The 18,009-nt window shown below is 35.1% G+C and overlaps 1 protein-coding gene across 6 annotated transcripts; it reads right to left on the reverse strand.

Moving 5' to 3' along the window:
* Positions 1-630: 630 nt before the first annotated feature.
* LOC112003836 (DNA-directed RNA polymerase IV subunit 1) lies at positions 631-17,361 on the reverse strand. 6 transcript variants are annotated; one of them, XM_024036055.2, is made up of 14 exons: positions 17,213-17,361; positions 16,987-17,111; positions 15,598-15,651; positions 14,989-15,207; positions 9,779-9,934; positions 9,565-9,660; positions 7,542-9,470; positions 4,521-4,690; positions 4,366-4,432; positions 4,169-4,287; positions 1,665-1,804; positions 1,259-1,518; positions 968-1,141; positions 631-855 (listed from the first exon to the last, which is right to left on the reverse strand). In XM_024036055.2, exons 1-14 carry the CDS (start codon positions 17,325-17,327, stop codon positions 646-648), a joined length of 3,834 nt encoding a protein of 1,277 aa, XP_023891823.2. In that variant the 5' UTR covers positions 17,328-17,361; the 3' UTR covers positions 631-645. The 6 variants fall into 6 exon arrangements, with proteins under 6 accessions (XP_023891823.2, XP_023891825.2, XP_023891824.2 ...); XM_024036057.2 differs by lacking the exon at positions 17,213-17,361 and having other exon boundaries at positions 16,982-17,104; XM_024036056.2 differs by lacking the exon at positions 17,213-17,361 and having other exon boundaries at positions 15,598-15,654; positions 16,982-17,104.
* Between the last annotated feature and the right edge of the window lie 648 nt (positions 17,362-18,009).

Raw genomic sequence — 18,009 nt, forward strand, 5'->3', positions numbered from 1 at the left:
TTAGCTTCTTATTAATATTTTAGTCATAATTTGTTACTAATATATTACTCATAATTTTCCATTCTTTCCTTGCTCTATGGGATTATTAACAAGAATGTTGTTTCTTGCTTTTCAAGTTATGGCATTAGCTTGTAAGACTCATACTGAAATGTGATTTTATTTCTTTTAAAAAAATGTCTTTATAACAAATAAATGATATTTTAATATTCAAGTAACTGAAGTAAAAAAAAAAAAAAAAAAACTCTGCCACCCCCGCCCCCCTCTAAAAGGAAAAAAAATTAATATGAATCAAATATATCATTGAACATGAAAACTGACAAACATGAGGGATTAGTAATAAAACCTGAAAGAAATTTGAAAACAATAAAACAGCTTGATTTTAATACGTGTTGACAGAAACCAATGTTTAAATGTATAGAAGTTCAGTTCATCTCAACAAAGCTTGTCAACCAGATCCATCACAACTCTATCAAATGTACTTCATGAAGTCCTTGTTTAGCACCCCAAAAACAATGCAAGAAAGAAAAATGACGAAGAAAAGGAAAGATAAACCTATTATTAATATAATGGGGTCTCCACACATTCATATGTTAACCATACACTAATATGCTGCATTTGGATGGGATCTTTAAAATTTCAAGGTTTTTACATTATAGGGAGACAGGATTTTCCAACATTTATTAGACAGATCACCAGCAAGAACAACATAATATCTACCTTTGCAGAATAAATAATATCAAAGTGGCCTCCCGTCCCTGTAGAAGGAACATTTCCCCATGCCAATGCATCGAGATTTCCTTTAAGACCGTCCACAGCTCCAGCCTTAGCTGCTTTAATAAAGCAAGCACCAGGGTTCTGCACAAAAGAACCAAATAACAAGTATGGATTAAATGGCTATAGATTATTCTCTTTATAATGCATAATCATGACAATGCCAAAATAAAGACAAACATGTAGGAGAACTAACAGATAAGCATGCTTGCATGAAGGGTGATGAGACAGATGCATGTTCTCTTTGTTGTGCAATGCCTCTTGCATTCAAGGCAACAAACTCTCCTGTAGCTGATAGACTATCTGCAACAAGAAGCAAATGCTGAGGAAGAATAGACTTGCCAGTATCAGATATCGCAGACTCCAAACTCTGCACATGTAAAGGCATAGCAATAGTTAAAAATAAGTGACAATTTCCATGATTGAAATGCAATACCACACCCTTGCAACAATCCCAAAAAAAAAAATCTTAGCAGAGAGAACATACATTGAGAAAATATTGCCATCCGGCATCTATTCCATACGCCATAGAGAAATCATGAATATTATCTGGATGACTACGTGACCAATCGACCATATCCATTATTTGTACACAGTAATTCTTAAGTAAACTCCAGAGATTTGTTCTAACAGAGTCTCCTGACATAAAAACTCTTAGGTAGAGTTCACCAGAAGAACCATGATGACATCTTGATACTTTAGACCGATCATTCCATAAAATATCCACCTTCTTGATCTCTAGGAATCCTAAAGAACATTTACAAAGTGCGGAAATAAGAATTAATAAATCAAATCAAGAAAAATGACAAATTAGCAAAACAATACATACATCAAGCATATGTCTAATCTATAACAATGGAACAGTGAAGCAAGATAAGATAAGCACTACCAACCTTTAATAATTGTTCCAAGAAGGAAAGGTATGATCACGCCTCTAACTGTATCCAATTGTAAGGAATTCTTTTCATTTTCAGCTATTGTAACAGTGATGCAAATTGTATCATTGCCTTCCTTTTGTGTCTCAAAGCAGTCCCTGTCATTTAATCAACAAGTCCAAAATGAATTACTGCCCCAAATATACTCATGAAACAGTAGCTGTAGTACGTGCCAAAACAAGCTTGTAGCTCATGCGTTTCACAAGATATTTTTTTGTAGTTTTATGTATTTAGTCTCTAACTATATGTTATTCAAGCTTAACAAAAATAAATAACTAATGAATTTTATTCAAGGTAATAACATTAAGTGCTTAACAAGTTGTTTTTACATGGAAATAATAAGCAAATGTTAAAAAGTCAATACCCAAATAATATTCAGATTTTGAATTGGATAAAGTAACAATAAGAAATATGCATCAAACCAACATTTTCCGATTCTTGTTTCTTCAAAATTAGGGTTATGGTTAAGTAATTATCTACAACGGAAAAATTTGATCCAATCCAAGAACAATCATTTGTATGATTATTAGCTGTATATTTTTAAAATCTATAAATTAGCATGACCCACGTCAAAATTGTATGATAAGATTGTGTTAATCTAACTTAATCAATGAGAACATTAATTGATTCTCAAAATCTCTATAAACCTTCAAAAAAAAAAAAAAAAAAAAAAAAAAAAAAAGAGAAACGTGGCACAATAGGGTGCAACCACAATTTGGAGACCCTGCTTCACCCACACATGCATATGTATATATGTTTTTTTTTTTTTTTTTTTTTTGATAAGTAAAGGAAATTTTGTTCAAGAACTTAATAATGAGTCGCCCAAGCATACAAGAAGTATACAGCCGGGGACCAACATAATCGAATACATAAATTACAAGCATCCATCGAATCATAGACCGAAGAAATATAATGACTTTCTATGATAGACATCCAATCCGATAGAGTTTTAAAGAAGAAAAGTTTTAAACCAACTATAGTCCTTTCAGAATCTTCAAAACACCAGTTGTTTCTCTCCAGCCAAATGCACCACATCAAACAATGAGGGACAGCCATCCAAATAACACCATTATGATGATGACCAAAATTTACTTGCCAACTAGCAAGGAGCTCAACTACAGTCTTTGGCATCGCCCAGTGGATACCAAACAATGTGAACACAATTCATAAACATGCATATGTATATATGTACAGGTATATAGACTTCCAAATATTTACATGCATTTATTATAGATAAAGTTAACTTTGAAGTACACAAGAAAAAGAAATCTTGAAAAGGCAGAGGATTGAATATTCACTTTGAGACATCTAAAGTGACCTAATAAAGAGAGTTATTCAGAGCGAGTGCTGTGGCTACATTCCATGACGAAACACTAAATTTTTGCTGCATGACATCTAAAGCTACCTAACAAATGGCTTTCCTCTAGGCATGTTATTTTAAGGATGTTTTCTGCTAGGATCCATAGTAGAGACACATGAATGTTACTCTCAGCATAGTTATTACAATATGCTTTACATGTAAAAGTATAAAACAGCCATGCAGCATTTTGTTCTAATAAATTCTGTTCAGATTTATAATTTTACTAGTGGATGTCCTGTGCAATGCTTGAGTACAATATTGTCCACGTATAATATTTATTAGGTAGTATTATACTTGAGAATAAGTTAAAATTATTACATGTTATTAAAAAGAGAGCAAAGGTAAATTATTATGATAGATATAATTTAGTATACGAACATATTGTTTGAATGAACTCAAATATTTAATTATTTTGACCAACTTAACTGCATAATTATTTTCAATCTTTTTTATTGCGAGTATTATTAAATTTGCTTTTGTGTTTTCTGGTTTTTGTTTCAATTGTTGCAAAAGCAACTAAATTTGAGCAGGAATGCTAGTTTTTTTTTAAATATAAATCTCAGAAAAATAATCATATAAATTACCGAGACCCTAGTCTCACCCAAATTTAAATCCTTTCTCCCTCCCAACTTATTGTGAGCAGAAATAAAAAATAGAAAGAATCATATAAATTCCCTTTTAATATTAATGATTAGTACACATAAAAAAAAAAAAAAAAAAAAAAAAAAAAAAAAAAAACTAATACTTAGACATGAATGCATGTACCTTGTTAAACACATAATTATCAACAACAAAAAAAGTAACTTATTACTATAATTTTTTTCTAAAAAGAAAAGAATGCTAAAAATTAAAAGTTTTGTTAAGGTGGAAGGCAAAATGAAAGAGTATTCTATTTTCTTTTCAAGCAATTCACCTCATGGCAAAATCTTAGGCTATTGCAGTGTGGAATTAAACACGTGGAACTAAATTATTAGTTGGGAGCATTGGATAGAATAATCTAAGCTGAAAAAAAAAAAAAAAAAAAAAAAAAAAAAAACCTTATATAAAATCCTCATTGGTAACTATAATTAAATCTTTTAGTCACACAAAAGAAGCAGCTTACTTGCTTGTTATTTGCAAGTCAGCACAATTCGATTTTAATTCCTTTCTTGAAGAGTTACACTTCTTGTCAAGGGAATTGATAATTGTATGCACTTCTAATCCTCTTCTCTTCACAATTTCCTGAAAGAAAATATATTTATTCTTCATATCTTGGACTGGCATAAAAGTAGAAAAGATTTGGATTTCCAAATTTACTACCTTGCATATATGAAAATGGCAAACCCATGGACTGAAATGTGTCTTGCTACAGGTCTGTGGAGAAAAGCTAATTTACAAAGAATCACATCAATTAATATTATTAATACAAAACATAAAACAGGAGATAAGCAAATAAGAGAGAAATGGAAACTAACATTATCATGACAGCAGACACAATATCTGAAAATATTAGCCGCTCCAAATGATTCTTAACTTCTAAGGCCCCATACTCAAAACCATGCCTCCGTCTTGCAAGTTTATTGGACAAAAATACTGACAAAGTCCTGTCAGCATTACGTTTTCTCGTACCACACTCCAGAACATTCTGTACAATTAAACCACATCACAAAAGAATTACAAAAATTATCAAAACACACAAGTTTTTTTGATAAATAAGAAATATATATATTATGAAAAAAATAATCCATCAAAAAATGCGGAATGGATTGCCTAGAAGTAAAACCCCACGCCCTTGACCAATCAAACAAAGTGCCGGCAAATAAAGCTAGTAACTTGTCCCCGGGAAGCACCAAATCTTAAAATATGAGATTATTGAACTCCCTCCAAATAATCCACATAATACAATGTGGTACCAAATTCCAAATATTTGAAGAGTGCTTTCCAAACCAATTTCTCCAACCTGCCAATATATCAATAACCCTATTGGGTAGAACCCAAGTAACACCAAACAATCTAAAAGCAAAACCCCATAACCTAGACACCTCTCCACAATGCAACAGGAGATGATCAGCACAATTTTAGATGCATTTAAACAACTAAAACATGATGTCACGCTATTTTGAGGATTTATTAATCCAAAAATGCATACAGACCAACAAGGAACCAAGACAATGAAAGTCCATAGGCAGGTCACACCCTACTTCCACTGAATAAAGAAACAACACACTACTAGATCACCTGGCTACATTGACCAGTGACCAAGTCATGTAGAATCTGGATAACCGCAATGCATGATACATGAAAATAAACCTAGTATGTTGTAGGGTGATTAGAAAACCTGATAGAATGAGATAAGCAAATTTTGTATGACTGATTCTGTAGCATGCAGCACATTATCTGAGTTTCTTACATTACATTAAGAAACTCGGGGAAAAATCCCATTAAGGGTATAAAATCACGTGGTTTCTGATTTATTTTCATTAATATCTTGATATTGATGGCCTCTTCCATTAAAGTATGTGTTTTCCATTTACTATGGACAACTTAATTATAATAGGTTTCAGTTTTGTAATTTTGGCGCTTTCTTTTATATAGATAACACTTTTTAACTTTTGAGCTCCAAAACAGATCGTTCAACAACAGATAAACACCTGACCATCAATCCCTAGCCCCAAAATTTATCAATCAGGATAATAGGTTAATAGAGCCCTTCTCTTGGAAGAAAAAGTTATAAACAGAATTCTATCATAAGGTTTCCTTACTGATACAATCTCCGGAAGTCTGCATATGAGCCCTTGCTTCCAAAGCCATTCTAAATGACCTCAATTAGTAGAACAAAGGGCTAAGGGTGACGCACCAAGAATCTGTCCTAGCAACTATAAGTGATAGAAGAACTAAGTTGGTTAGAAACAATGGCACTAGGCTTTCAACTCTTCCAGAAACACTTCTTGGATTTCAAAACACATTGTATTATTCATCATCTACTGAATTACACACAAGAGAAGGTATTCATACATGAATTACAAGGCTAGGACCCCAACTAACTAAGCACATGGCTGATTTCATCTTGTAACTAACTTTCTAACAGAATTTTGTTATTGCAGCCAGCTCACAATTTAGTTATAAGTGCCTATGCTTATCAACACTCTTACTTATCACTTATAGTACAACAACATATTACTAAGTAATCAAGACCTAAAATGCCTGCTGCTGGCTTGAACACACTGAATGCACTGCTGGACTGAAACAACTCCACATAAACTCATTACCTCGTTTTTTCTTCAGTCTATTGGTGATGTGAGATACCCTACAAGTAGCAGAATGTTCCTTGATATATATATACATATATATATAATAGCTAATAGAATATTCATAGAGATTAATGAAAATAAAACGGAAAGCGCATGATTTTATGCAACCAGGTCCATATAATCCATCTTTCATGTTAGGCAGAATTTGGCACCCTACTACAAGTTAGATTTAAAGATTTGTTAAGCTAGACAACGGACACAAATTTAGCTACATAATTAAAGATGACACTAAGAAGGTTGATACAATACAAGTGTGATGCTCCTTTTGCCACACATTTAAGGGCAGAGTGAAAATAACAAGAAACTCAAATCTTTTAAAAAATATGTAAGACATGCAAAAACTAAATTAAGGCACTTAGAACAAAAAATAAGCACAATGTTAGCTTATTTAAGCATTTATATATAGTATGTAGCGAAACACAATTGAGACCTCTTTGAATATGTAAATAGTAAAATCCAGTTCAAATAGATAATACATGAGACCTCTTCAGGTGAATCGTTTCTTTCAGGAAGGGGGAGGGGAATCATTAATAAAAGTAGATTCTGTCAACTGCACGTTTTGGTTAATATTTATTAAAAAATTTAAAAGTAGTTTCATCATTAAAATCACGTGGTGTTGCAGGTGGTGAGGCAATAGATCATTTGTTGATCCATTTTGACGTAGCATATGGTCTATGGAGTCTAATATTTAGTGCTTTTGGGATTCAAGGGGTGTTACCAAGGACAATAGCCAATCTGTTATTTGGGTGACAGAATTCGTGTGGTAGCATAATGGTCATACTTTTGAAGAAACAGAAAGATCAAAGGCCCAGCTGGAATCATTGCTGGTTCGAACTCTGGTAGATTAGTCCCAAGAATGGGGTCTTACAAATAGCAATTCCCTTCTAGGTTTCAAAGAATCACTCAATTTTTTGAATAATTCTTTTGTAATTCTTTTAGGTACAATGTGCTCTTCATCGTGAGCATAAAGTAATTTTTTAATTAATAAAATACGATTACTTATCCCAAAAAAAAAAAAAAAAATTAATAACTTCACAAAATTTATTTAACATGATTCTTGAATATTCAGCATCAACAATTGACTGATCAATACTATTGCAGGTCACATCAGATATTTCCCCAAAACAAGATGATGAATAAACCATATTTTAACTGTTGAGAGAGAGAGAGAGAGAGAGAGAGCACCTTCAGATTCAGCAATGGAGAAGTTTCAAGTAGACTGATTGGCTGATCCAAAGCACTGTATGCAGCTTCTGAAATGGCAGAAGCAGATAATGAACCAACAGGCTGACCGCCTACCGCATCATAGGCATCAACACTCTCACCAAAATCATGAGTGCTGCTATTTGGAATATATTTGTCCTTATTAATGTTATAAGAGAACTGAATCAGTTGATTCCCATATGCATTTCTCACTGTTCCATCATATGCAGTGTACAAATCACGCATTAAGAACATAAGCCGTCGGTTCAAAGTCCCAGGGAGATCTGCATTGTCACTGAAAGAACTATCTCGACTTGTGACTGAATGAACAAAACATTCTAAAGGATTCAAGCCTGTCAGAAAGGAATTTTCAATTACAGCATATGGGATGTACTTAGGACGTCCAGGAGTATCATCAGCCATCAGGAATGAATCATGTGCCCTTTGCTTATTCCAAGCAGCACATGAGAGCTGGTGGGGGATTCTAAAGGATAGTGGAACCAGTGAATGTTGCAAACCAAGACACATGCTATGCTGAACCAATTTCAGCAAATTACCCTTGCTTCCAGCCTTAAACATAACCAGCAACGAGTTGTCCTTACTTGCATATTTGTAGACTAAATTTTGAATATCCCGAAACACGTACTTGAAAGCATCAACAGAGGCTTGACTGAGTGCAGCACATTTTTGCTTCTCGTAACACAAACGTTCCACTTCAGGAACATCTTTCTCTTCACCAACTTCGACAAGAAAATCCCAACATGAATCTACCATCAACTGTTTGAAATTACACATATGCTCTGCTTCTTGTAAACCACAAAAGATTTCATCCATCATGTTTTTCCGGGAGTATGAGTCAGAGGTGAGGTATAAGTCCAAAAGTGAAACGCTCAAGCCCTGCATTGACAACCACTCACAAAGAACTTCTTGAGCAGCAAACAAGAAGTCAAGTACTTTACCTTGATAATGTTTGACAAGACTCTGAAAAAGGTTGTTATTGTTGTCACGTAGCCAAAAAGATCCTTCAGAAGATAAGAGCTCTCCATCACTAACAAGAACACCATTTGAAGGAAAATCATAATCAAAGCCTGGGGGCAGAAGCATGCTAAATAATTGCTTGCCAGTCCAAACAAAACTATTTAGCGAGGGAGCTTTCATAATTGCCGGCCACAGAAGTTGATGTGGGCAGAACATTTGCAGCTGCTGCATTTGGAAAAGGTTCAGTAGAACCCCATCCTCCATGACCAAATGAGCAGCAGTTAAACTATCTTGACTAAGTGAAAGAAGGTTCCTACCATTCTGATCATTAATTAATTGCTTATCTATAGCAACAAGCTCACTAAGTTCAACCCTGGCATCAATTGATTGAGGAACATAGCCGTGAAGGCAATCACCATCAAAATCCCCACGAAGAGGAGAGCAACAAAGTGGGTTTATAGAAAGTGCTGAGGTTACTGGTAGGACCTTAACAGATAATGCTAGAAGGGAGTGCAGATGTATGGACGGAGGCCTATTAATCAACACAATATCCCCATCACTCAGAGGTCTATAAATTATGTCCCCCATTTGAAGTTCGGTAATTCGACGCACACGAACCAGACTACCTTTTCTGCGAGCATAAACTTCTCCCTTCTCAAAGAAATGTAGTCCAGCCCAATCACTCACCTTATCAAAGTTCCACCTGTTCAAGCACTCAGAAATTTGCAACCTCTCTGCAATATGACATGGTATTCCAATTTCACTGAGCTTGATACACGGATCACCAACAACTACCATTCGAAAACAATGATCACTTCGCTTCCCAAGTACAACATCTTTGACATATCTCAACCCGAAAGAGGTGGAAGGATCTGTAATTTTTTTTTGTTGGGCAGAAGCCAAATCATTATTTGATGACTTGTCCGAGCATAACTGCATATCAAAAGTATAGAAATAAGAAAGACAAATAATGATCTATAAAATCACTAAGTCAAACACTAGAAGAAATAGAGGCTGTGCAGCTTGCCTTTGAAATTTTCAGGCAGTCCAGAACACGAGAACCCAACTCGTTAGCTATCCCTCTAAAATCAACCAGTTTCTTGTAGGCCCTGGTCCGTTCATCCTACAACAATAAATCAGGTAGAATCAGAAAATGAGATAAGAAAACCATAAATATTGCAAGATTATGTGATTTGAGGCCATTTCAACACAAGGAGAGCAGTGGATGAGAGAATTCTTACAAAGATCAATCGCTGTCCATTGGAAAATGCATGAGTAATTTCAGTCACACGATGACAGTTTGGAGTCACAGGAAAACAATTGAGAAAAAGTGAATCGGTCCTCAAAACAAATTTTTCGATGAACTTCAGATCAACATCATTCAACAAATATCGGACCTGAAAATCAAAAATAAGGCATCATAATAAAGGGAGTATCATAGGACATTAAGGTTAGCATAAGAATAAGTATGCCTAGTAGCAACAACCACTAGAACAAAACAAATCAAACAGTTCAGTAGTTCTGAATATAAAATCAACTAACTGAACAAAGCATGGTCTGTAAAAAAAAAATGAGGATTTGAAAAGATAGTACAGGTGCTGTGGCAAAGGTGTGATATGTTAATGTCATTTTAGGCCTAGTTTCTTAATCCGTAATGGGATTGTCATAAAAGCTACTACAATGTGCATTAATTACCTACTCCTATCAACTCCCCTCCCCACCCCCCCCCCAACCTTATATGTTAGTAACACAAGAGTGGGTATGTGTTCTTAAGGAACTTCGAGTGGAATCTTTAAATGATAGGTTAAGGCGTTAGGGTTTCAAGGGTTCTTTGGTCCAATTGAGACCTCTTCAAGGGAGTCTCTTCCTCCAAGTAAAAGACAATCAAATCTAAGCCATAATTTGGCAATTTCATTCAATGATTAGAAAAGAGATTACAATAGATTGTTTATATGTCCATAGAGCTAATTTTATTGGCCCAAATCTCCTCATCTCATTGGTTCTACTATACCCCATGTGTAACAAATAATTCTAGTTTGTGTTTTTTTCATTAACACGTGTTAATATGATTAGCATGCTAGGGATAGTAACTAACTATTCTATATTACTTACTTATTAACTCTTCTAATCTCATTCTCTCTTTAGGATTTTAATGTGGGCACACCTTGGAGCTTATTTGGGGATTTTAATGTGGTTAGATTCCCGTCTGAAAGACTGGGACATAGCAGATTCAGTCCTGCAATCTTTGAGTTCTCTAATTTTATTGAAGAGCTTAATTTGTTGGACTTACCATTGGAAGGGGGACTGTTCACATGGAGACCCACCCTCTATGTCCCGCATTGATAGGGTTCTAATCTCAGGAGATTGGGAGGAACAGTTTCTTGATGTGACACAGAGGCTTCTACCACACCTCCTTTCTTATCATAGTCCGATTTTGATTGAAGCTGGGGGCATGGCACATGGGAATAGTCCATTAAGATTTGAGAATATGGGGTTGAAAACGGAAGGCTTTGTGGAGAAAGTTCAAACATGCTGGAGCATGTATTCTTTTAGAGGAACTCTGAGTTGAAAGCCCTTAAAGAGGATCTTAAGTGATGGAATAAAATGGAATTTGAAAATGTAGGGGTTAATAAAAGGAGGTTGTTGGGTGAAGTGTTGTTGAAGTTAGATGAAAAGGAATGTTTGCATGGCCTTCCCTGGAAGAGAGGCGACAAATAGAGCAGGTAAAATCTGAGTTGGATCGCCTTATTTCCTTAAAAGAGATATCTTGGAGACATAAGTCAAGAGCTACTTCGTCGAAAGAGGGGGATAATAATACTAAATATTTTCAAAAGTTGGCTAATTCTCAGAGGAAATATAACCATCTGAGGGTGTTGGAAGTAGGTGGAGTGGTATAGGAAGAAAATGAGTAAGTGGGGGATCAGATTGTGCCAATTTACGAGAACTTGTACCAAGAAACAGCAGGATGGAATCCAAAGGTTTATGGACTTAATCTTGCTAGCATTGGGGAGGATGAATGTCGCATGCTTTAAACGCCTTTTGAGAAGGAGGAAATTACTCAGGTGGTGAATTTTCAAGGGGATAAGTCCCCAAGTCCAGATGGCGTCACCATGGCTTTTTTCCAGCACTGTTGGAGGGTGTTTGCAGCAGATGTGTTTGCTGTTTTTGAGGAATTTCATAAATACTGTAAGTTCGAAAAAATCCCTTAATTCCCATTTATAGCATTAATCCCAAAGAAACACAATGCTATTAGTGGTAGGGATTTTAGAATCCCAAAGAAACACAATGCTATTAATGGTAGGGATTTTAGACCTATCAATTTGGTTGGAAGCACATAAAATTGTGGCTAAGGTGTTGGCAAACAGATTGAAAGGAGTGCAGGATAAAATTATTTCTATACCACAAAATGCATGTGTAGGTGAGAGGCAGATTCTAGGTTCAGTGCTCATTGCCAATGAGTGATTGGATGGCAAAATCAAAAGTCACATTCTTGGCATTGTTTGTAAGCTAGATATAGAAAAGGCTCTTGACCATGTTAATTGGGAGCTTCTTCTTTATTTATTGGAGAGGATGGGGTTTTGTGAAAAGTGGAGAGGGTGCATTCATACATGTATCACCACAGTCCAATTTTCTGTTTGGTTAATGGGTCTCCCTTTGGTTTTTTTGGCTCTTCTAGGGGACTAAGATAGGGGATCCTTTATCTCGTTTGCTCTTCATCCTTGTCATGTAAGTTCTCAGTAGAATGCTACAGAAGATGGAGGAGGAAAGACTTATTAGAGGTTTTAAGGTGGGAAATTCTATTGCTGGTGGTTTGTCTATCTCACATCTTTTATTTGCTGATGAAACCATTCGTTTGTGTGATGCCACAACTGTATATTCGACTGTTACTAACTTGTTAATTTGGGAAAAAGTGAGATGGTGCTGGTGGGTGAGGTGGAGAATATACATGAACTGGCAGATACTTTGTAATGCAAGGTGGGATCTTTGCCTATGACTTATCTTGGAATGCCATTAGGGGCCTCTTCTAAATCAATGGCAATTTGGAATCCTATTTTGGAGAAATTTGAACGTCATTTATCTAGTTGGAAGACGATGTACTTATCTAAAGGAGAAGGTTGACGTTATTAAAGAGCACGCTTTCAAGCTTGCCTACTTATTATTTATCTTTATTCACCATTCCCACTAGTGTAGCAAATAGAACAGAGATGTTACAATGGAAATTTTTTGTGGGGTGGTTTAGAGAGAAGTTCAAGCACCACTTGGTGGGATGGGATAAGGTATGCACTCCTTTGGCTTATGGAGGGTTGGGGATTTGAAAACTTACCACTTTCAATCAATCTTTTTTGGGAAAGTGGCTATGAAGGTTTAGGTTGGAGGAGAAAAATTTTGGAGATAGGTTGATATTGTGAAAAATGGGGAGGAATGGGGTGGATGGTTATCGAAACCTGTTTGATGCACTCATGGCTGTGGGTTCTGAAGGAGCATTAGAATGAAGGGGGATCATTTCTTACGGTGCATTCGGTTTGTTGTGGGCTTTGGTAGTTGAATTCGATTTTGGCATGGTATTTGATGTGGGGATTAGCCTTTAAAACTGATGTTTCCTGTACTGTTTGAAATTGTCGTGGATAAGAATGCTTCTATGGAATCATTATTGGAGAGACAGGTAGAGGGGTGGAGTAAGAATTGGCGTGTGGAATTCATAAGAAATTTTAACAATTCGGAGATTGATGAGGTGAATTCATTATTCCATTTGTTAGACTCTCATACTCCCTTTAGGCTGGAAGATTGATGAGGTGGCTTCATTTTTCCATTTGTTAGACTCTCATACTCCCCTTAGGGAAGGGAATGATAGGACGATATGGAAGTTAAAGAGAAATAGGTCTTTTTATGAGAAATTGCAAGGCTCAGCCCCTATGTTTTTTCCTTGGAAGACCATATGGAGATTGTGGACAGCGGCTCGGAGGAAGATTCTCATCGCTGAGAATCTCATCAAGATATTCTTTTCAATGGTGAGTTGGTATTGTATGTGCCATTGTAGCAAGGAGACTGTGGATCACCTCTTGATTCATTGTAACATGGCTTTCGAGTTATGGAGCTCTATTTTTAGGATGTTTGGGGTTCAATGGGTTTTACAGGAAAACGTTCTTGATTTATTATGTGGGTGGCGAGGTTGTGGACCAACCTCAGATATCTGAAATCTTCTCCCTTTATGTTTGATGTGGACTAAACGGAGGGAAATGAAATCGGCATATTTTTGAAGATGTGGAGTGCAAGTCTTCTCAAATACAAGCATCCTTCATTAGTTCTCTATTCACTCCTTCATAAAGTCAATTCATATGTAGATATTATTTCCCCGACGTAGTCTCTTTCCAATAATATTATTTTTACCTATCAAAAAATAAAAGGAAGAAAGACAATCAAATCATTGGGTAGATTCCACCTCTAAAGAGTTGGATGAGTAAATATGGATGAATCTAGAGAAAACTGCAAGTCAGTGGCCACGAGTACTATTTTTAGACATACTATTACTAACATAACCTAAACTAGCACAGACTAATTGGATGACACAGGGATTAGTTAAACATATACTTAATCTTCTCCTTTTTCTTCTTCTTCTTCTTTCTTTTTGGGTCATGCTATTAGGGTGCCCTTAAGGCAATGGTTAACAATCTATTTTAGGAAAGTTTTGACACCACTTTTATGGGAAATGGAAAAAACTGTCAAAACATTAATTGTTTTTTTTTCTTTTCCCATAAAAACTTCCTTTAAATGGATTATTAACCATTGCCCTAAGGGCATGAATTAGCATTTCCCTTTCTTTTTTCTATTAGTATGTTACAGATACACCTAGTTAATTTTGAGGTGCAATTTGAGCTAGAGCATTGAAGGATATGCAAAAATTATTGTATGAATGGGCTTTTGTTGTGAATTGCAGGAGATCCAAGATTGATTATGGATGTATCATAAGTAAGCAGAGGATCACTTGGAAAATAAACAGCAAATTGTTTTAGGTGAGAAGCAAATCTGGAGATAATAGACTCTCGTGTCCATAGAGAAGCAGGGAAAGAGAAAAAGAGAACAAACAATTGTCTGGAAGTTACATGCACATCCAGAGAAACATGTGCTCATGTGTATCTGTCTGTTTATGCAAGTATATGAGTTTCATAGTTTGATAAATGATCAAGAAATGACCGTGGTTTCCAAATACAACCATTCAGGAAATGCTGCCAAGAACCTTGTAGCGCAAGTAGCACCTCCAAGTGTTTCCAACAAAGACATCCAGGATTCAAATACCCCCTCCCCCGTTGTAATTATTGAATTGACAAAGCAAAAAAAAAAACTATTCAGGAAATGCTAATTTGAAATAACAAATAAGCATACATATTTACATTAATACAAATGACTAAACAGGATGCACATTTGAGACATCTATATAGGAAGGCAATGTTACCTGGGCATGTGATAGAACCCTTCTATTTGGTTTCAAACAACTTTCTTCTTGCTGTTCATCTTTTGGAATAAAATCCCAGAAATCAGCAGGCAAACTCCTTAATCTTTTCTTCTGCTTGAGCAACTTTTCATTTACCTCCGCTATAATTGCACTTCTCCTAAAGAGTTCCTTAGAGGAAACTTTAAATTTCACTGTTGGATACCACTCTATTGAATGTCCCTATTTATTACAGAAGTCATGATTTTAAAATCACAGAGGCGCAAAAAGAAAGAGGGAAAATTACATTTTAAACCCAATAATTTATGGTTGTAACAAATTAAACCCTATAGTTTTAAAAGTAACACATAAAACCCTGAATTGTCAAAAAGTAACAAATTAAATCTCACCAATTTAAGTGGAATAACATTGTGTTTGGAATTTAATATGGACCAAGGGTTTAATTTGTTACTTTTTGAAATCTCCGGGTTTAATTTGTTACTTTTGAAACTATAAAGTTTAAGTTGCCACTTTTTCAGACTTTAGGGTTTAACTTGTTACACCCCCGAAATTATAGGGTTTAATATGTAATTTTCCCAGAGAAAGAAGATAATAAGAGCATAACAAACTTACAACACAATATTTGCAGCCCTTAGCCCGATTATGGCTAGATACCGAATCTCCACCCTGCTACATGCACGATTAGGCAAGCATAAAACGCCATCAACAAGAAGCAAACAACTAGGAAACATCAATTTAGCTAATTAATCTATTCCACAGTACAATCCATAAAAAAGTGGCGTATGTGTAATTGATAGCTTGTATAAAAGAAATATATCATCCACAATAGATCAGTACAAAATAAAAGAATTTTATACAGTTAAAATGATGTATAATTTTGGAATATTTTTAATGAGCTTACGCTCAATAAGCTATAGTATTTTCCTAAATCACTTGTGTTGTTGAAAATGATGGAGGCTAAATTTTTTCCACTCTATTCGATTATCCTAACCATTTGAATTTTTTAGATCATAATTTCTTAAGGGGCCTTTGGATATTTCTAACATAATTGAGCTGTACTCTAGGAAGCACAGATACTACATTTTTGCGAGTATCCGTATCTGATATGTATTTGTACCCAATACTTTTGGGATACCCCTGCACGTGTGTCACTAAGAGACTTATAGCTTAACTAGTTAGCGCCTCCTAGATTCACTTTATTATCCATTATTGTTCTTATATATGCTTAACAATGTCTTAAAAATATAAATATAAATAATTTTAATTAATGTATGCATTCCCCATATCATATCCTAGTTTTTCAAGAATTGAAGTATTTTCTTATAAAATATCATATCATACCATACAGTCCATACCCATTCCTGTGCTTCTTAGGTTGTACCCTTTTTCTTTTTTTCATAATAAACAGAAAGGGATTCCCTATCAGACAAATGATTCAATTTCATTACAATAGTAGAAAAGGGAGATGCAGTTCTTACAAAAAGTCAAAACCAGTTTTAACCCAAAAGATCTGTACAAGATGCTCTCAAGTTGACGTCAATGCTGATACAGCTTTTTATTTATAAAAAATAATATAAAGAGTTTTAGACCTAAGGAGAGGGAAAAGGATATCATGTATCGGATACACCATATAACATCCCCCAAGGGGAAGGGGGGAAGGGGGAGATTTGAACTTAGAACCTCCATTTCATGAGACATAGTCCCTAGCCAATTCTGCTGCCCAATAGGTTTGTTGATACAGCTATTTTTAGCAACTAAAATTAAAAACTAGTCTTACAAAAAAATGATGATAATAAAAAATAAAAACCAAGGATATTTGAGAAATGAGTTCAGGATAAATAATAAATAAATAGGAAAAAAATTTCATGATAGTGAATGTAATTCAATGCTCTATCATATAAATGAATCAAGCAGTAAGCTGCAATACACAGCATACTTATTTTTTACTTAGACAACAAAACAACAGTTCTACTGTTCAGCACAAGGAGTGAGGTACCTGACCTTGACCCATAGTTCTCGCCTGATAGATTTACATCCTGGACAAATTTCATTCAAAATCTTTGCAACTTCCGATAGAAAATAAGGGTGGAGTATAGTGCATGGGAATTTAATATGCCCAAAATGACCTTGAAAAGACAATAAAAGCAATAGTTTAGTACAATTTCGAGTAAAAGTACAAGGAAAAGGAGTTACATGGCATAATTTTGGCATCACATGCCCATTACACCTTCACAGTGTTTTAAATCTTTGGCACCACATGTCGAGCATTGACAGGATGGATTTGGGAGTCCCAACATAGGATCAGTGACCTCACTGACTGAATTAATTGCTAGACCAGACATCTTCTCCTGTTACAGTATCACAATGTTAAAAAGTTTCATTTGATTTGGAAAAAAACTTCTTAGTAGTTTAAAACTGTCATCTAATTAACCCCTAAAAGATAAACCAAAGGAATGATCAGTTATTTCAATCGTTCAATGCCAAATGCTAATAGGACAAATACTTTGTAAAAAGCATCGTTTTCATATCCAGAAACACACATTACGAAAAGAACAGCCAAAGGAGGAATTGGTAAATGACACTTAATATGAAATAAAAGTAAACAAGGATTGAAGACTATGGTGTATTAGGCAAGAGCAGAATGACCAAAGCTTTGGGGATTCTAAAAGAAATTTGCCTGATCTTAAGCTGTCTTTCTTTAAAACCATATTGGATTGGATGTCTGTTGTGGGTTCTTTATCACCATGTTCTGTTTCTAATTTGATTGATTATTGTAACTTGCATGATTGATTGTATTGTTCCCGTTTGTATACTTGGGTGATCTTTTTTAGATAGAATAAAATTCATTATTTATCAATAAAAAAATTCCTCCCAACCAAACAAATGAAAGTTATATTCCTTTTTCATGCTTCACTCTTCTACTTCTGTATCCCTCCAACCAAACATGTGAGGCCAAACAAAAATCATTTCTTTCCCCATACTTTTCAATAAATACTTGTACCCAATGCATAGAGTTCCCACTTT

The sequence above is a fragment of the Quercus suber genome, unplaced genomic scaffold, assembly GCF_002906115.3.
Source record: "Quercus suber isolate HL8 unplaced genomic scaffold, Cork oak 2.0 scaffold_1094, whole genome shotgun sequence".
In the NCBI taxonomy this organism is placed as follows: domain Eukaryota; kingdom Viridiplantae; phylum Streptophyta; class Magnoliopsida; order Fagales; family Fagaceae; genus Quercus; species Quercus suber.